Genomic DNA, 17,098 nt, shown 5'->3' on the forward strand with positions numbered 1-17,098 from the left:
TCCATCTCCTTTTGTCTTGGATATTATCATCTTCAGTTTGATATCCCTCCATTGGACCTGTGTTTCCCATTTCTTCAGCCATATTGGATATAAATAAATTTGGAAGATGAGAGCTATATAAAGAGGAGGAAGCACAAAATTGGGTTACTATGGAAGATAAATTTTTTGGTGTGAGTTGTAAAATAAATGATAGGTATGTATAGAGAAATGTTTAGAATTTTTTTAAATTTTTTTAGTTACCGTTTATTAACGTTACAAACATATATATACATGTTTAATTGTAAGCCGTAGGATTGCCCATTTAATTGAAATGAAGGGCTGAGATTTCATGACCGTTGGATCTGAATTCAAACCATATATATACATGTTAATTGTAAGCCGTACGATTGCATATTTAATTGAAATGGAGGGCTGAGATTTCTTGACCATTGGGATCAGAATTCAAAGCCTCCAACGGTTCTCTTCCACGTGGTCTGCAGCTGCCGGCCCAATGGATGTCGCTAATCGACAAGCGTGTTGCTACAGTCGTTTAGCTTTTGCGGCGCCACGCGTCAAGCTGCTGTCCCTCACTTCCCAAGCAGGCGCGTCTCCTTCTCCCCTGTGTTGCTGACGTCCCCCACGTTGTGTTTGCAGCCTTCCTTCTCCCCGAGCTCGCCTCTTTCTTGCCTGGGCATGAAAATAGTCATTCCCATGACTATTTTCTTGGCTGTAGTCAGGAAGGAGTGATTCTTGCCCAGTCAAGCTTCACTTTTTCATGACTATAACCAGTCAAGGGCAAACCAGTGCACTTGCTCTAAAGCTAGACTTTCAATTTCACCCGACAAGAAGGGAGCAGACAACAACTGTCATACTTCACCTCTTCTAAAAAAGGAATGACACGCCTCACTTAAGAGGAAAGGAGCAGGTGAGTAGGTAAACATTATTGTCAACTTCTATGATCTACTCCTCTTAGGTAATTGAACTATAAATTATCTTGAATACCTATTTCAATTTATGATATTAAAGTATGGTCAATTGTCATTTATGTATTTTTTGTTGTTGTTACAAACTGTTGAAACCGAACAAATCACAAGTTCAAAAATTACATGGTGATGGTCTTTCAAAATAAATAGGAAAAGTGAGAGCCCGTTACAACAAATATTGATGAGCAATTATACGCTTGTACAAGCTGTTGCGAGACCAAAAAAAAAAAAAAAATACATTCACACATTTCTGTTGATAAGCTTAAAGTTTATTAGCTTTGAAAGTCTATCCAAAGCTTTGACCAATTTCAAACGGCAAGCAAAGAGATGTTAGCTTTGACAAATTCAAGTGAGAAGCAAATGAGATTCATGGCTATTCAAACTATTCAAAGTGTAGTTACAGATAAGCTTGTCGTTCAAAATTCGAATTACAAGTTTGGGGAGGTAGGGCTATCTGCTATATAATGATAGCAACGTGAAGAGATCGGGGGGAGAAGAAGACGCTATAGAGCAGAAGAAGAAGAGAAATACAGAGAGGAGGAGACGCACAGGAAAGAAAAGCAATCAGCAGGTATCCATATGTCTTCTCTGTGATACATGCATCTCCAATTGATCCTCGTATATATGTCTTATGGCCCTTTAAGACTCTAATAGGTCGTTCATGAACGACCACAACTATTAGAGTCTTCCCATACCAGTTAAGATGACGTTGTTGTTGCTGCTCTCAAATGCTCGAGCATTGAAACAATAGTGGTTGTTCATGAACAGCCAAGTTTCATGCTCAAAACTCCTTCAACATGGCGCTGCTCCTCCAAGAGTTATTGCATAAAATGGTTGTTCATGAACAACCGTTAAAGTGCTAAAATCTCCCTCCAAAGTGGCGTTACTGGGGTTGTCCTATCAAAATTACGGGAATGGAAGTTGTTTATGTACACGACCAAAATTTTCTCCATGACCAACACTTTTAGTTTGACCATTATTTGAAGCTGATAAGATGTTGTTGCTGATCATGACGCCACAAAGAGAAGAAACATGCAGTCAAGTTGTTTCTGCTCCAACTGATACATACAAGCTCAAAGAAGTACCAAAACTGGAAGGAGACAATAACATCTCGACACCAAAATGGGATTCTGCAAGACTCATGACGTTGTGGTATAGAAGCAATACATTGGACATTTTGGTTATTTTAATTACCAACACATAAACTACAATTAAGCATGGGAGGATTATATTAATTAAGGAATTCAGGTGATGACAACATACTTTTGAAGATGTGGAACACAATAAAGAATAATTGAACTTTTGCTTTGTGTTCTTGAAGTGGTGGTGATAACCAAGACAAAAATTAGTGGCACATTTAATTAATTGATCATCTATTTTGAAGCGGTGATCTGATCAATAAAAGATATGGAGGCAAAGCTTAATTATCTCATCTAAACAAGCATTGAAACTTGAACATGCTGAACTAGAAGACAAAATGAAGGGTGGTGTTGAAGGAATATCGATTTAGTGTGCCTTATCAAACTAGGAGTAGTAATAGGAGAGAAGGTTCTAGATTTCCCAATCCTACACGGATTGGTATTCCTTGTAACATTAGAACTAGTACTTTGTAATCCCTATATATAGGGCTCCTATTCTCAATAATATACATACTTCTCTCATCAATCTCTCTCAATACCAATATACTTAAACACGTTATCAGCACGACTCTAACCACAAAACAGAAAACCAAAACTCATTCACAAAGCAGCCCCTAGCCCAAGCTAGCCGAACCTTCGCTGCAGCCCGAACGCCCGTGCGCTTGCAACCTTGCACAGCAGCCCCTGCTGCCCCCTCCCTGCAGCCCTGCGTTCCAGCCTGCTACCACCGAAGCATCCCTGCTGCGCAAACAAGCCAACGCACACCCACTGCATCTTTTTCCCGTTCCTGTGCACATCTGTCTTCTTGAAAGCCTCGAAAAGTCTAGTTCGGAAGCTCAGATCGAAAAACTTTCTTCATCAAAGTTGTTCGTCTCTGTCTCTTCCATCTAACCTCCGAATTTCAGCCTTATCGGAGTCATATTTAGATCTGTACACCAATCGAGGTACAAGCTGTTCAGAACAGAATCTGCTCCGAATTTTCACCAAGTAAGTATTCAAAAGAGTAAGTTTTGAAGTTCCTATAATTCGAAATTTAAATATTTCTTCTTTTCTCGGGGACTTGAAAACCTCCCTTCTTCTACATCCCACCTTTCTTATAACGTGGGTTCGATTCTTGAAAAGCGGAATCGTGAGGATTCACGCAATTAACGAACTAAGAGCGTTCGTAAGACTTCGGACTAAGAGCGTCCGTAAGCATCGATTAACGACCATATAAACATCATTGTTTCGGTCTAATCCAATTATTCTTAGAAATCGATTTCTTGGTAGCATAGCTCGGAAATCTTGTTTATATTAGTTTTCGTGAAAGCATTGACTCCGAAACTAACTTGTTTTTGTTTCATCTTTCAGGATGTCAAACACAAACAAACTCGATTTTGTTCCATTGGATTATGCAGGCAAAAGGTACTTAATTTGGGTCACTGATGTCGAGATCCACCTTATTGCCCGTGATTTATTGCATACAATCCAAGAGCTTTGTCCTATAGAAACAGCTCCAGACCCTCAAACTGAGAAAGATAATTCCAAGGCACTTGCCTTCATGAAACGTCACATGGATAGCGACCTACAGTTTGAGTTCATAAATGAGGATAGCGCCATAAAGCTTTGGCATGCGCTTCGCGAACGATATGGCAATGTTCGTGACTCCATACTTCCGAATACAGAAGCAGAATGGAAACATCTTCGCTTCTCTGAATTTGACACTGTCATGCAATTTTATTCGGAAGCTCTCAGCATCAGAGCAATGATGCGTCTCTGTGGAAAAACAATCACAGAAGACCAATTGATTGAGAAAACCCTCAATACCTTCCCCGTCTATGCTATGAGGTCCTTTGACTTATTCCGGACTCATGTAAATGCAAGACGGATCACAAGTTTTCAACAGCTTATTGAAGCTATGGTCACTACTGAAAGACATGGCAATGAACTTGTGAAAAGAAGATTTGATAGGCTTCAAGATAGCTATCAAGAGTATCGTCCTATGGCTAGAGAAAGTCGCCATCGACGTCATGATCCATATGATCGAAATGCTCAAGAAGGTAATCACTCAAGGTGACAATCACACGACCGTAGGAGGCGTGATTTTGAGGGACATAGGGTTGGAAACCATGGAGCCAACGTTGGCCATGGGCACCACTTTCCAACGCCACTAGTTTTAGGGACTATGCATATTGCGCCAATGCGCCTCAATCAAGGGAGAATCCTCTTTATGGTGTCTATTTCTGATATGGAACGTCTGATCAATGGACCTGAATTTGCAATGTACCTACGAAGGTAGTCGCATTATGGTGATCCAGACATCGAGTTCACAAAGACTTTAAATCTAGCGATGAAGACAACATGCCGCAGATTTTTATTTAGAATAGTCTTTTATATTTCCAAGAATTATGTAATGGCAATTATGCCTTAAATCAATAAAATGACTTATTGTATTAACTCTTTCCCTCCAGGTGTACTCAAGAGTACTTGTGATGTCTAGGCAAGGTTTGATCCGAGAGAACGGTTTTAAAAGTGAGCAACGCTCCACCAAAATCTCGCCTTACCTTACCTGGTCACAACTAAATTGAAATTACCGAACGGATAGAGTGACTACGATTTGATTTTTATATTGGATTAGATTATGGTCACGAAACTTTGGTGTCATCATTGGATATTATTAATAAAGTATCGATTTATTTTATCTCATGTCGTAGACATGTTTTTTGAACTTTATTATTTCAAAGATATAAGAGCCAATGGTTTTCATGTGGAAACACATTGTGAGAATGGACAAGAGTTCCTTTGCATCACCTCTAATGACTACGGACATAAACGAGTATTAGAGAAACTTATGTGTCGCTCTAGTGGGTTGTATGCAACCACTATTCGAGTCATTGAATCCAACCATGTCATGAGAGATGATTTATGGGATTCCGACACGTTGGCACGACCGTTTGGGACACCCAGGTCGTGACATGATGATCCGTATATTAAAGACTTCACACGGACATCCCTTTTTCAGAACAAAAGGAAGTAAAACTCGAAATTTGGATCAAGGAGGAGCACCTGCGCCTCACGGCGCCTTCCCCCTTCAAGTCCGGCCACCACTAGCCGGCGCCGCCATCCCCCTGCGGCTCAAGGGTGGCTTTGACGCCACCTCTGCTCCCCTGACTCAAATTTCGACTTCTAAAGTCCATTGTGACTTCATGGCTCAACCAAAATCCTCATTGGTTGTTTCTAGAGCCCATTATCCGTTCTGCAAAGCCTGCTCTTTAGCAAAGTTAGGATCGAGACCATCCTATGCAAGGGACACCAAAGAAAATATACCATTCTTGCAAAGAATCCAAGGTGATATTTGTGGACCTATTCAACCATCATGCGGACCATTTCGATATTTTATGGTATTGGTTGATGCATCGACACGCTGGTCACATGTCATGCTATTGTCCACAAGGAAAGCTGCATTCGCTAAACTCCTTGCACAAATCATTAAGTTAAGGGCTCACCACCCTGATCATCCTATTAAGTCTATAAGATTAGACAATGCTGGAGAGTTTACATCAAAGACTTTTGATGATTATTGCATGTCCATTGGGATTGATGTTGAACATCATGTTCCTCATGTTCACACCCAAAATGGTCTCACAGAAGCCGCCATTAAACGATTACAAATGGTCGCTAGGGCATTGGTAATGCGCACCAATCTCCCTATTTCTGCTTGGGGCTATGCAATATTGCATGCAGCTGTGCTTATTTGTCTGAGGCCCACTGCCACTCAACCCTTTTCTGCGTCCCAGATAGTGACTGGGTATGAGCCTAATGTCTCACACTTACGCATATTTGGGTGTGCAGTTTATGTGTCAATTGCGCCGCCACAGCGCACTAAAATGGGTCCTCAACGACGATTAGACGTTTACGTTGGTTATGATTCTCCAACGATTATCCTCTACATAGAACCCTTGACAGGCGATCTATTTACCGCTAGATTTGCGGATTGTCACTTTGATGAGACAGTCTTCCCGTCGTTAGGGGGAGATAAGAACATAAATGTTCAACAGGAACGACAGGAATTGTCGTGGTCTGTCCCCACTCTGTCTCATCTTGATCCCCGAACCGCACAGTCCGAAATTGAAGTGCGGAGAATTCTCGATCTTCAGAACGTAGCAGAATCGATGCCTGATGCGTTTTCTGATATCGCTAAAGTGACGAGATCACACATACCTGCTGCAAATGTGCCTGCAAGGATTGATGTCCCTAAAATTAGAGGACATGACGCCACCTCAAGGGCACTTGAGCATGGCGCCAACGTCCACAGTGGTAGTGACGTTGTGGCTAGGCCCACGGCTCCTGCCAGGAAGCGCGGGAGGCCAATAGGTTCGATGGATTCTCGCCCAAGAAAGAAAGCGAGTTCGGCACAAAATAATCCATTAATCATCGATGTAAATAATCCATCTCATGAGAATATTCCGGATTATGGTTATATCCAAGAGACATAATTGGGGGACGCTCCAATGTCAAAACCAACTCCAGAGAATAGAGAGATCTCCATAAATTACACTAGTGTACATGAGATGATAGATAGAAATTCTATGGCGATTGATGATACATTTGCATATCATATTGCAAAAGGAATTATAGAATATGATGATATCGAACCTCGCTCTGTTGAAGAATGTCAACGAAGAGCGGATTGGCCTAAATGGAAAGATGCGATCCAGGTTGAATTGGATTCACTAACAAAGAGACAGGTATTTGGGCCTGTAACGCAGACACCCCCAAATGTAAAGCCTGTTGGCCATAAATGGGTCTTTGTTAGAAAGCGTAATGAGAAAAATGAGGTGGTAAGATACAAAGCCCGCCTTGTGGCTCAAGGTTTCTCACAACGCCCTGGAATCGACTACGAGGAGACATATTCTCCCGTAATGGACGTTATAACGTTCCGCTACCTTGTCAGTTTGGTAGTTTCCGAAAAACTTGACATGCAGCTTATGGATGTGGTTACAGCATATCTCTATGGGGATCTAGATTCAGAGATATATATGAAGGTTCCAGATTGACTTCAATTACCCAAATCAAGTGGCTCTAAACCACGGAGCGCGTTTTCAATAAGATTAAAATGCTCACTATATGGATTAAAACAATCCGGACGGATGTGGTATAATCGTCTAAGTGACTACTTGATTGGGAAGGGATATATTAATAATGAAATATGCCCATGCGTGTTCATTAAAAGAACAAGTTCCGGATTTGCAATCGTAGCAGTTTATGTCGATGACATGAACCTAATTGGAACTCTAGATGAGTTGAAGGAAACTGCTAAATACTTGAAATCCGAATTTGAGATGAAAGATCTTGGGAAAACACGGTTTTGTCTCGGTTTAGAACTCGAGCACCGTAGTGATGGCATTTTGATCCATCAGTCTGCATATACTCAGAAAATCTTAAGGCGCTTTAATGAAGATAAAGCAAAGCCTGTGAGTACTCCCATGATCGGTCGTAGTCTTGAGCCAGGAAAAGATCCGTTTCGTCCAAAGAATGAGGACGAAGAGCTATTAGAGGCAGAAGTGCCCTATTTAAGTGCAATAGGCGCATTATTGTACTTAGCTCAATGCACAAGACCAGACATCTCATTCGCAGTGAACTTGTTAGCTAGACATAGCTCTGCGCCAACACGTCGCCATTGGATTGGTGTAAAGACAATCTTTCGATACCTAAGAGGTACGATTGATATGAGCCTATTTTATCTCTACAGAGAGAAGAGGAATGACGGAAGAATGGGATCGGACCCCATTAGGCATGGAGCCACCGTCCACCATGACAAGGTGGCCGGCCATGTTGCCGCCAACGTCATCACCACCACAAGGGGTGGCCGGCCTCACCCTATCCCCCTTCATCAAAACGACAATGATGTCTTGATGGGTTTTGCTGATGCAGGGTACCTCTCTGACCCTCACAAAGGTTGCTCCCAAACGGGTTATGTCTTTACCATGGGAAGCACTGCGATATCTTGGAGGTCTACGAAACAGACCCTTGTTGCTACTTCCTCAAATCATGCATAGATTATTGCTCTACATGAAGCCGTGCGTGAATGCATATGGCTAAGGTCTGTAATTAGACATATTCAAGGAAGTTGTGGTTTGAAGTCTACCACAGAAAAACCTACATGCATTTATGAGGATAATGCAGCTTGTATTGAGCAAATGAAGTTAGGTTTCATCAAGGGTGACAACACCAAGCATATCTCGCCTAAATTCTTTTATAATCAGCAACAACAAGCACTTCTAAAGATTGAAGTGAATCAAATCCGATCAGAGGATAATGTAGCGGACTTATTCACTAAGTTGTTACCTAAAATCCACCTTCAAGAAACATGTAAGGAGCATCAGATTGAGAAAGTTATCTGAACTCCCACGATTGTAGCAATCAGGGGGAGATATCGACATCAGGGGGAGTTATGATGTCTACATGTTCGATCTTGAAGAGTGAAGGACGTGTTGTGCTCTTTTTGTCCTTCGACCAGGGTTATTTTTGTCCCACAGGGTTTTTGTTACCTGGCAAGGTTTTTAACGAGGCAACGGATGAAGCGTCACCACCAAGTTTGAGCGGCACAAGGGGGAGTGTTGAAGGAATATCGATTTAGTGTGCCTTATCAAACTAGGAGTAGTAATAGGAGAGAAGGTTCTAGATTTCCCAATCCTACACGGATTGGTATTCCTTGTAACATTAGAACTAGTACTTTGTAATCCCTATATATATGGCTCCTATTCTCAATAATATACATACTTCTCTCATCAATCTCTCTCAATACCAATATACTTAAACAGGTGGCACGTTTAATTAACAAGAATCCAAGTTTGCTTGATATGGTGCTGTATGTGTTAAGCAAGAAGACAAAGGCAAGGTTATTTGATTTGGTTAGTGAACAAAAGAGTTCCGAATGAGTGAGCTACACCAAAATTCAAATAATGGGTCGCGCTAGCTCTATATACCAATTGCTCATCAAATTGCCGCCATAAAGCTGAACCCAACACCAAAACGCAAATGAGAATTCCGATTAATCGAAGTCTCCATTATGAAGAGACGACAAAGTTCAAGAAAGGTGGAGTACTAGACTCTCCTCTAAAGACAGTAATGCAGAACTCAATGTCGAAGCATAACTAAATGGTAGATTCCTCCATTTTACGGAGAGTACAAGGACACGTTCCCTTCTCTGAATTGAACTAGGGATGTCAATCTCCATCTCCAACATGGTCTTTAACTCAAGCCAATAAACCATTGGAACTGCCACTAGATGATAAATTGATGGTATCAAATAATATTAGGGACCTGAAGCGAAATGAAGCTAAAAGACCTGGAAAGAAAAGATGGGTGTCGAAATCATTTCATCCGAGCCTGTCCCAATATGGAGCTAAAGGCCTAGAAATACGGAAGAAATACAGACCACCTTTTAAACCAGTTTATCTCGATGTTCGGGCTTGGCCAAATTCGTATGTTGATAACACAAAAGCCCATGCACACGGCCTAGTACAAAATTCAACACATCGGGTGCCCATACAAAATTCGGGTGTCTGTAGAAGAAATACATCCGACGGATTCAAAAATAAATATATGTTCGACACAAAATTTCTCCCAACACCAGAAATATAATTTCTGAACTATAATGGTTTGATCTCTTTACAGAGTATGTAGGCAATCGAGCGACTCACTAGATGCAACCGCAAGTCCAAACAAAAGCCTTGACTCCACAAGTCAAATTCTTCCAATCTGAATCCCTGACTCCACTAGTCAAATTCATCAAATCCAAATCTTTGACCTCACCAGTCAAATTCACTCAAACACCAGGAAAAGTCAAAACCTTTCCAAAATTACCTCAAACACAAATCTGATAAAAATCTAATCCCTGGTTCACTTGCACTAAATTCGTCCAAACACTATTCACATTCCATCAGCAATACCCTCCAATGAGTCATTCACTCATTAGAATTCTTGAACTACGAGTGGCTTGATCCCTCTCCAAAGGTACGTAGGTAACCTATTCAAATATCCGAGTGCAGCCGCAAAAACAAACAAACACACATGCACAATTGATTTCTTCATAAATGGAATCAATGAGTGTTTCACTGTAACAAGGGATTGTAATTAAGAGACATATTATGTCTTGAATGGGTCAAACCCGAAATAATTAAAATTCTATTTGACTAAATGAATACGATTGAAATTATGTTGGGAGACATTTCCACTCACTGTGTGCAATTTTTACTCAACACAAACGAGACCCATCAACAATGTCAAACGTCGTGCTAAGTTTGGTTAACCAATGAGTAATCATATTTACTTGTTTCTCCATAGATATGGTAGATGTCCACTTCAAATATTATTTTCGTACTTGTTGTTAAAGTAAATGTATTATTATAAGTTAATCATTCGGGTCATTTTCATATTTAATTTAAATACGTAAACGTGTCATTAATTTAGGTCGATTACGTCGGTTGAGACGTGAGGGTAAAAAAATAGAGATTCTAGAGCATGATCCAGTCGTGGGTTGGGCTCTGTCGCTAGCTCTCTCTGGTGTATAAATCCCGCCGGATGAGAAGGCAACGTGTGCCAAAAATGTTAAATGTCCCGCCCAAATTCCCACCTTAATTTCCCTCCAGAGCAGCAGACCGGGTACTGCCGGTAACCCCAACCCTCCCTCTTCCCCTCCCCCATATATATATATATATATATATATCCTTGCAAATCTCCGCTCCTCCAAATCCCCACCATCTTCTTTTCCCTCCAGCTGTCCGTTCCGCGTCTCCGGTCCAGCCCAAAATCCGTTCTAGGGTTCTTCGAGAGTCGGCGAAGGCTTAACCAAATCCAGGATTGGGAGTGGGTCTATTTAAGGACGCAGCCGGACTCTTATTGTGATTTGTCGTCGCGAATATGAGTGCCGTCAACATCACAAACGTCGCCGTTTTGGACAACCCCTCCGCTTTTCTCAACCCGTTCCAGTTCGAAATCTCATACGAGTGCTTGGCTTCCCTCAAAGACGGTAATCCTGTCAAACCCATGATTATTCTATCTTGGATTTTACTTCTTTTGTTCCGTATTGGATGAATTTAGGGCAAAATGCTCGTTTGGTTTCGTTTAGGTTCAGCTAGGGTTCTTGGAATTTCTTCCCCAAATAGTTGAATTTGATTTATCTCTTGCTCTAAATTTGTTGGGATTTTGTAATTGGGGTTTGTAATGAAAATTTGATTAAGCAAAACAATGAATTTATGGACTGCAAATGAGAATTTAGGGATCTTCTTGAATAGATTGAGCTTTAGGGATGGTAGTGTTCTATGATTCCCCCTTTGAAAAATCCCCGAGTTCTCGAGGCAGTGGTGAAAGCATAATATAATACAATTGAGGGAAAGCTTAATTTCTTGACCCTAAGTCTCGGTACAAATTTCTTGATGGCTCAAGTTTGCCTAGCTTTTTACTTATAGAGCATGGTTTTGTGTTCTATATTGTTAGATGGTTTTTAACTGATGATTGAAAGAGGATAAATGTAACTTATTTGTTGTACCCTATCGTAGGTGGTTCTGTTTATTCCTGGTTTGATGACCAACACGAACAATTACTTGGTCTATGATTTATATCTGTCTTGGTTCTTCCAGGGGAATGGCAGAATCTGTGGGCATACCTAGGTTGGTTCAGGGTCCAGGTGATGCCGGACATTGAACATTTCTAGGTTCAGAACTTTGCTTTCAACAAGCATGGTTGATTTTGGGGTTTTAGGATGATAGGAATTTCCTGTGAAAAATAAAGAATGTGCATACCTGTATTGCACGTCCACCTAATAACATGTGAATGAAACTGTGATCCCTTTGCAGTCTGTAATAGAGTAGTCATCTGCAAGTGGCAGCATACTAGCATGTCTAACTCCTTGAATGATCTCATCTTTAGCTGCAAAGTTATACGTTTGTTGACATGAGATATCATTCAATTTCTTACAGACTTGGAATGGAAGCTCATATATGTCGGATCTGCTGAAGATGAGACGTATGACCAACTTTTGGAGAGTGTGCTTGTTGGTCCTGTCAATGTTGGCAACTACCGTTTTGTATTTCAGGTAATTATACCGATTCCTTGTATCAGGTTCTCAAGGTTATTTTAGGTTTTCAACATGGATGTGAAACTCAATCCTCTTTCTGTTTTCTTATGTGTTTTGTTCTCCTGGCAGGCTGACCCTCCAGACCCGTCAAAAATACGTGATGAAGATATCATTGGTGTCACAGTACTGCTGTTGACATGTTCATATATGGGGCAGGAGTTTGTTAGGGTGGGATACTATGTGAACAATGATTATGATGATGAACAACTGAGAGAGGAACCTCCCCCTAAGTTGCTGATTGATAGGGTCCAGAGAAACATTTTAGCTGACAAGCCCCGAGTCACAAAATTCCCAATAAATTTTCATCCTGAGAACAATGAACACGAGGAGCCACCCCCTTCTTCACTTGATGACGCAACAGAACCAAAGCAACCCCTATCTTCGCCTGATTTAGCAACTGAGTCGAACATCACTGCAGAAGAACCATCCCTTCCACCTGTATCATCTGTCGGAAGTGCGGAAAATTAAGTGGTTTTTTATCAAATCTTCAAATTTCTTCCTGGCAGGGTGATCTTTTTTGGTGACATAGCTATATTAAATTTCAAACATTCCCATTTTGGAAAACATTTTAACATTAATCTAGAGTGTTTCATCGGAATGTTATGTGCCATCATTTTCTTGTTAGGTTGATGAGATGTGCCATGGGATTGCCTCAAAGTTGAAGCATTCTGGGTTCATTCTTCAGATTCTTAGTGCACTTCTATCTGATAGAAATGATGTAATCAAGTATTGGGTAGCCTAGACTGAGCACTAATGAATGAAATAGAATGGAATGCACTTGGTAGCAGTCCTTGAAGTATAAGTCAAATGTTCTAATTATTATCATTTATCTAATAGGACTAATATTAATTGCATGCTTTAGAACAATCATGGAATAGAATGGGACTAGAAATTTCTTCAATTACACATCAATATTGTTGACTTCAGATTTCCTGGTACGTATCAATTTATTCTCTCCCATTTGAATGAAGTTTCTTCTATTTCATCCGAGTTGTGTTCATATGTCTCATAAACTAAGCTACTGCCTTGTCAATCACCAAGCTGGTATTCTGAACTCTATGAGCAGCTTTCATGGCCTGAAATGTGTAAATGAACAGACATCAAATAAACTCTTGTATTTGACATGTATAAATCAGTTATAAGTTTGACTCAAATTTACCTCTTGATGCCAGTCGGTGCAGGCATTTACTGCAACAAGTGCAGTAACTTGAACAAAAAGTGCACAAATGATACCCATCCAAAGCCCCATGCCTCCAATATGAAGGATGAAAGCAAAAAGCACGGCACTAGGAATTCCCACAACGTAGTAAGCCCCAAGGTTTATGCATACACAAAGATTTTGCCATCCACACCCTCTGGCAGCCCCTAGAATTTTGAATAGAAAAAAAAAAAGCCGTTACACTGTAAGTTCTGAACCAAAGTCATGAAAACATCAGATCAGTAGTGTTTATAGAATTTGGGACCTGAAAGTACACATTGGAATCCATCCAAGAAGTCAGATAGTGCAAGCAGTGGCATCATTTCAGCAACATATCTGATCACTTCATTCTCGTTGCTGTATAGTACTCCCCAAACACGGCGAACCAATACTGTGGCTATTGCTATAGCAGCACCCTCGGATAAAGCCACTGTGACCATGACTTGTAGAGCTAATCGTGCACTTTGTGGCCGCCCGGCACCTAATTCATTTGACACTCTTGTACTGTTTGATAACAGACGATTGTTTTTAGTAGAAAACGTATGTACAACTAATTCTATGTAGCTGCTTTTCTGGAGGAGATCAACTTATGCAGTAGTAATGAGGAATCACCCAAAAACACATGGCATCACTAACCTTATAGCACTGCCAAGACCAACTGATATCATATAGACCATCCAACATGTGTTAAGGCTGCTTGAACAAAAACAAACTTTTTTTTCATATTTTGCTATCCATAAGTAGAAACTGATAGAGTAAGGCACTGATACCTTATAGATAACACAGATGTTTCAAGTTTTGGATTTGGGAGGAGACCGGACAAGAGAACAACCATTTCGAATGTCCAATATTCAAAACTGCATTAAAAAGATTCTAGTAAACCAGTAGTTATAGTTGAAAGACTGCTATAGGTAGTCTGCAACAGATATGTACTACCTCTTATATGGAGAAGAAGAAACTTGGTTACCATATCATTATAGCTGATGGAATGGCAAGCTTGATAAAGCTTAAGATATCATGCAATGCCTCTTTCGTAAATCCTGTCCAAGTGTTCTTGCAGACCGGCGAGAACATCACATAACTTGCCAATAACAACACATTAACCCAATAGGAAATGCTAATGGCCAATGCTGCGCCTTTGCTTCCTAGTCCAAATTTGAAACAAAGTGCCCAACAGATTATAATGTGAAGAAAAGCTGTGATTCCAGAGCTTATCATCATTGGAAACACATTGTTTTGTGTCTGTAAGAATCTATTGAGGCATTGAAGGAGGCTGTACGCGAAAAGACTCGGCATCATCCATCTATTGAAAGTTCCTGCTTCGTTGGATATCTCGTGGTCTTGGCCAAACGCAATAAGAATGGTGCTTGTGTAGAACCAAATGAGTGCCAAGGGAATGCTCACTGCTAACAATGTTAGTATTCCTCGTTGCATATGAACTCCAAGCATGTGGTACCGTTTAGCCCCATAGGCTTGCCCACATAGCGTCTCTAACGCACTTCCCATTCCCAACTGTGCTGAAAAATATCAAATATTTGTAAAAAGAAAAAAAAAGTTGAGGAAGATGATCTTCCAATTTCCAAACCCTGCTAGGAAAATGGAGCTGATAGACCAAATTTCGAATAAATTATGTGACAACGGTTCATTTTAAACTACATTTTTACAAGTATAATGACGGATCATTTGGTGAACAAATTTGGTAGCCGTAATGTTATAATAAAAAATGAAACGGTTAAAGTTGTGACAAATTGATGCTCTCTTACCAAGATACTGTATCCAGTGACCGAAGCAAACGAAGAGCCCAAAGAAGCACCGGAAAGCGGAAGCTCTCCGAGATGGCCGACGTACATGATTGACGTGATTTGTAAGCTACACTGCATCAAACTTACTGCAATAAGAGGCCCTGCTAGCCATAGTTGCTTCTTAGCTTCTTCAATAACATCATCTCTACCAAATCCTTGCTGGGATGTTTCGGCATCAATTCCATAGTTTCTCTCTTGATTTTGAACCAGAGGATTCTTAAGACTTGAACTCACTTCTGCCATTGCTACAGAAAGAGCATCTTTGGCGTCTGAAACTGATTGCCTTTGTTTATTATGACATGGAGGCAATTAGTGAGACAGGGGATCATAATTCAGAAGAAAACAAGGAGTACGTGACAAAGAAGACAACATAGCTTATAATGTCCAAACGTGTCATCGTCATGTGATATTTAATGTGTTTTGGTCGAAAATGCTACCAAATTTTCTAACTAACTATTTTTCTTCCATCTGGCCAGTCAGGGGTCATCATGGCCGGCCCTACCCTAAATTTTAGGGCTTAGGTTCGGGCCGGGCTGGACCTAGTCAAAATCAATAAAATTTAGGGCTGGGTAGGGTTGGGCCGGGGTTTAGATATGCTAACCCTTATCCGCCCGAAAGGTCCGAGCCACTAGGGCTGAAAGGGCCGGGTCTGGCCGGCCTTCCGAATAAGGTCGAAATGAGCCTTAATTTGTTTAACAAAAAGAAATATATTATTTTTATTTTTTATCTCAAAATGTGGCTCAATGGTTATATAGGTAATACAAGACTCATTGTTCTTTGTTGATCATATTATATATATATATATATATATATTAGAATTAACTTATAAGTTATAACATTTATAAATGTTAATTAAGATAGTTATATTCAATTAACTATATCTCTAAATCTCCTAAAATAAATTGTTGTTTAACAAAGGAAACAAAAATTAAGTAAAATAAAGCTTAGGAAATCAATTACAAAAAATAGATAAGTTGTATGTTATAGACTAAAAAGAAACATATTTAAAAAATATAAAAAATAGAAAATTATTAGGGCTTAAAGGGCCGGGCCGGGCTTGGCCCTAACGGGCTCAAAAGGGCTGAGTTTCATTTGCATGACCCTTACCCTACCCTATTTGAGAAAGGGTAGGGCCGACCCGCTCTAATGCAAGGGCCGGGCCGGGTCGGGCTTAGGGCCGAAGGGCTAAATGATGAGGCCTAGCCAGTCTTTTAGCTGACGCCATCATAGCTGTTCATTATACTAGAAACTTCTTTTCTTGTAGCATTTTGTACCTTTGAAGGCATTGTCTACTTTTTGTTTAGATCAATTAGGAGTAGCGTGCTATAGAGGATTTAGAAATTGCAAGGCTTTTTCTCATCCAAAAACCCTTTTCTTCCATTTTTCATTTTTGAAGGTGTCGTGATGTGTAACTTCATGATTAGTTGGGGAGGAGTTTCGTTATAGTTTCTCTTTTTTTCATTTAAAAATTAAAAAAAACTTCAATTTTATAGTCATCCATTAATATTTTTTTGTTGATAAGTCATAAATTAGTTTTTTTTTTTTTTGGAAATTAATGAAACTTCATTAATAAATACCACTGAGTAAACTCAATGGAATGAGCCCAAAACAAAGCCCAAGTACAAATAAACCAAATAAGGAAAATTACAAACTCAACCATAATCCACATGGACAGGCAACATAGTGTAACCCTAAACAATTAAAATACATCAACTCCAAACACAAACACAGCCGCCGCCGCCCAAACGCTTCCGCACAGCAGCCGCTGCAGTCGCCACCAAAAGCCAAGAGGATACGAGAAGAGCTGAATCGAAGTGATGAGTACCGAATAGCCGTTGCCAGAACAAACCCAAAAAGCAAATCCAGTCAAAACCAAC

General features: G+C 40.3%; 2 protein-coding genes across 3 annotated transcripts; one reads left to right on the forward strand and one right to left on the reverse strand.

Annotated features, from left to right (window-relative positions):
• Nucleotides 1-10,620: 10,620 nt before the first annotated feature.
• On the forward strand, nt 10,621-13,011 carry LOC112198577 (probable histone chaperone ASF1A). The gene is made up of 3 exons (XM_024339731.2): nt 10,621-11,114; nt 12,064-12,179; nt 12,291-13,011. The coding sequence occupies exons 1-3, from the start codon at nt 11,006-11,008 to the stop codon at nt 12,687-12,689; spliced, it is 624 nt and encodes a 207-aa protein (XP_024195499.1). The 5' UTR covers nt 10,621-11,005; the 3' UTR covers nt 12,690-13,011.
• An 82-nt stretch (nt 13,012-13,093) lies between these two features.
• LOC112198575 (protein DETOXIFICATION 16) lies at nt 13,094-15,562 on the reverse strand. Of its 2 annotated transcripts, none has more exons than XM_024339729.2 (7): nt 15,183-15,562; nt 14,387-14,931; nt 14,190-14,276; nt 14,056-14,112; nt 13,685-13,923; nt 13,381-13,586; nt 13,094-13,297 (listed from the first exon to the last, which is right to left on the reverse strand). In XM_024339729.2, the coding sequence occupies exons 1-7, from the start codon at nt 15,462-15,464 to the stop codon at nt 13,235-13,237; spliced, it is 1,479 nt and encodes a 492-aa protein (XP_024195497.1). In that variant the 5' UTR covers nt 15,465-15,562; the 3' UTR covers nt 13,094-13,234. The 2 variants fall into 2 exon arrangements, with proteins under 2 accessions (XP_024195497.1, XP_024195498.1); XM_024339730.2 differs by having other exon boundaries at nt 14,387-14,936; nt 15,183-15,313.
• Nucleotides 15,563-17,098: the final 1,536 nt, after the last annotated feature.

This window comes from Rosa chinensis, chromosome 4, assembly GCF_002994745.2.
Source record: "Rosa chinensis cultivar Old Blush chromosome 4, RchiOBHm-V2, whole genome shotgun sequence".
In the NCBI taxonomy this organism is placed as follows: domain Eukaryota; kingdom Viridiplantae; phylum Streptophyta; class Magnoliopsida; order Rosales; family Rosaceae; genus Rosa; species Rosa chinensis.

What these genes read in the sequence shown, in the direction of transcription:
- LOC112198575 (XM_024339729.2), bottom strand. Translation starts at nt 15,464, where the DNA reads ATGGCAGAAGTGAGTTCAAGTCTTAAGAATCCTCTGGTTCAAAATCAA. An exon ending in ACATCTGTGTTATCTATAAG is followed by an intron (nt 14,113 to 14,189) that starts GTATCAGTGCCT and finishes TTGTTCAAGCAG; the next exon opens with CCTTAACACATGTTGGATGG. An exon ending in GGTCTTGGCAGTGCTATAAG is followed by an intron (nt 13,924 to 14,055) that starts GTTAGTGATGCC and finishes GTTATCAAACAG; the next exon opens with TACAAGAGTGTCAAATGAAT.
- LOC112198577 (XM_024339731.2), top strand. Translation starts at nt 11,006, where the DNA reads ATGAGTGCCGTCAACATCACAAACGTCGCCGTTTTGGACAACCCCTCC. An exon ending in CTTGGCTTCCCTCAAAGACG is followed by an intron (nt 11,115 to 12,063) that starts GTAATCCTGTCA and finishes AATTTCTTACAG; the next exon opens with ACTTGGAATGGAAGCTCATA. An exon ending in ACTACCGTTTTGTATTTCAG is followed by an intron (nt 12,180 to 12,290) that starts GTAATTATACCG and finishes TTCTCCTGGCAG; the next exon opens with GCTGACCCTCCAGACCCGTC.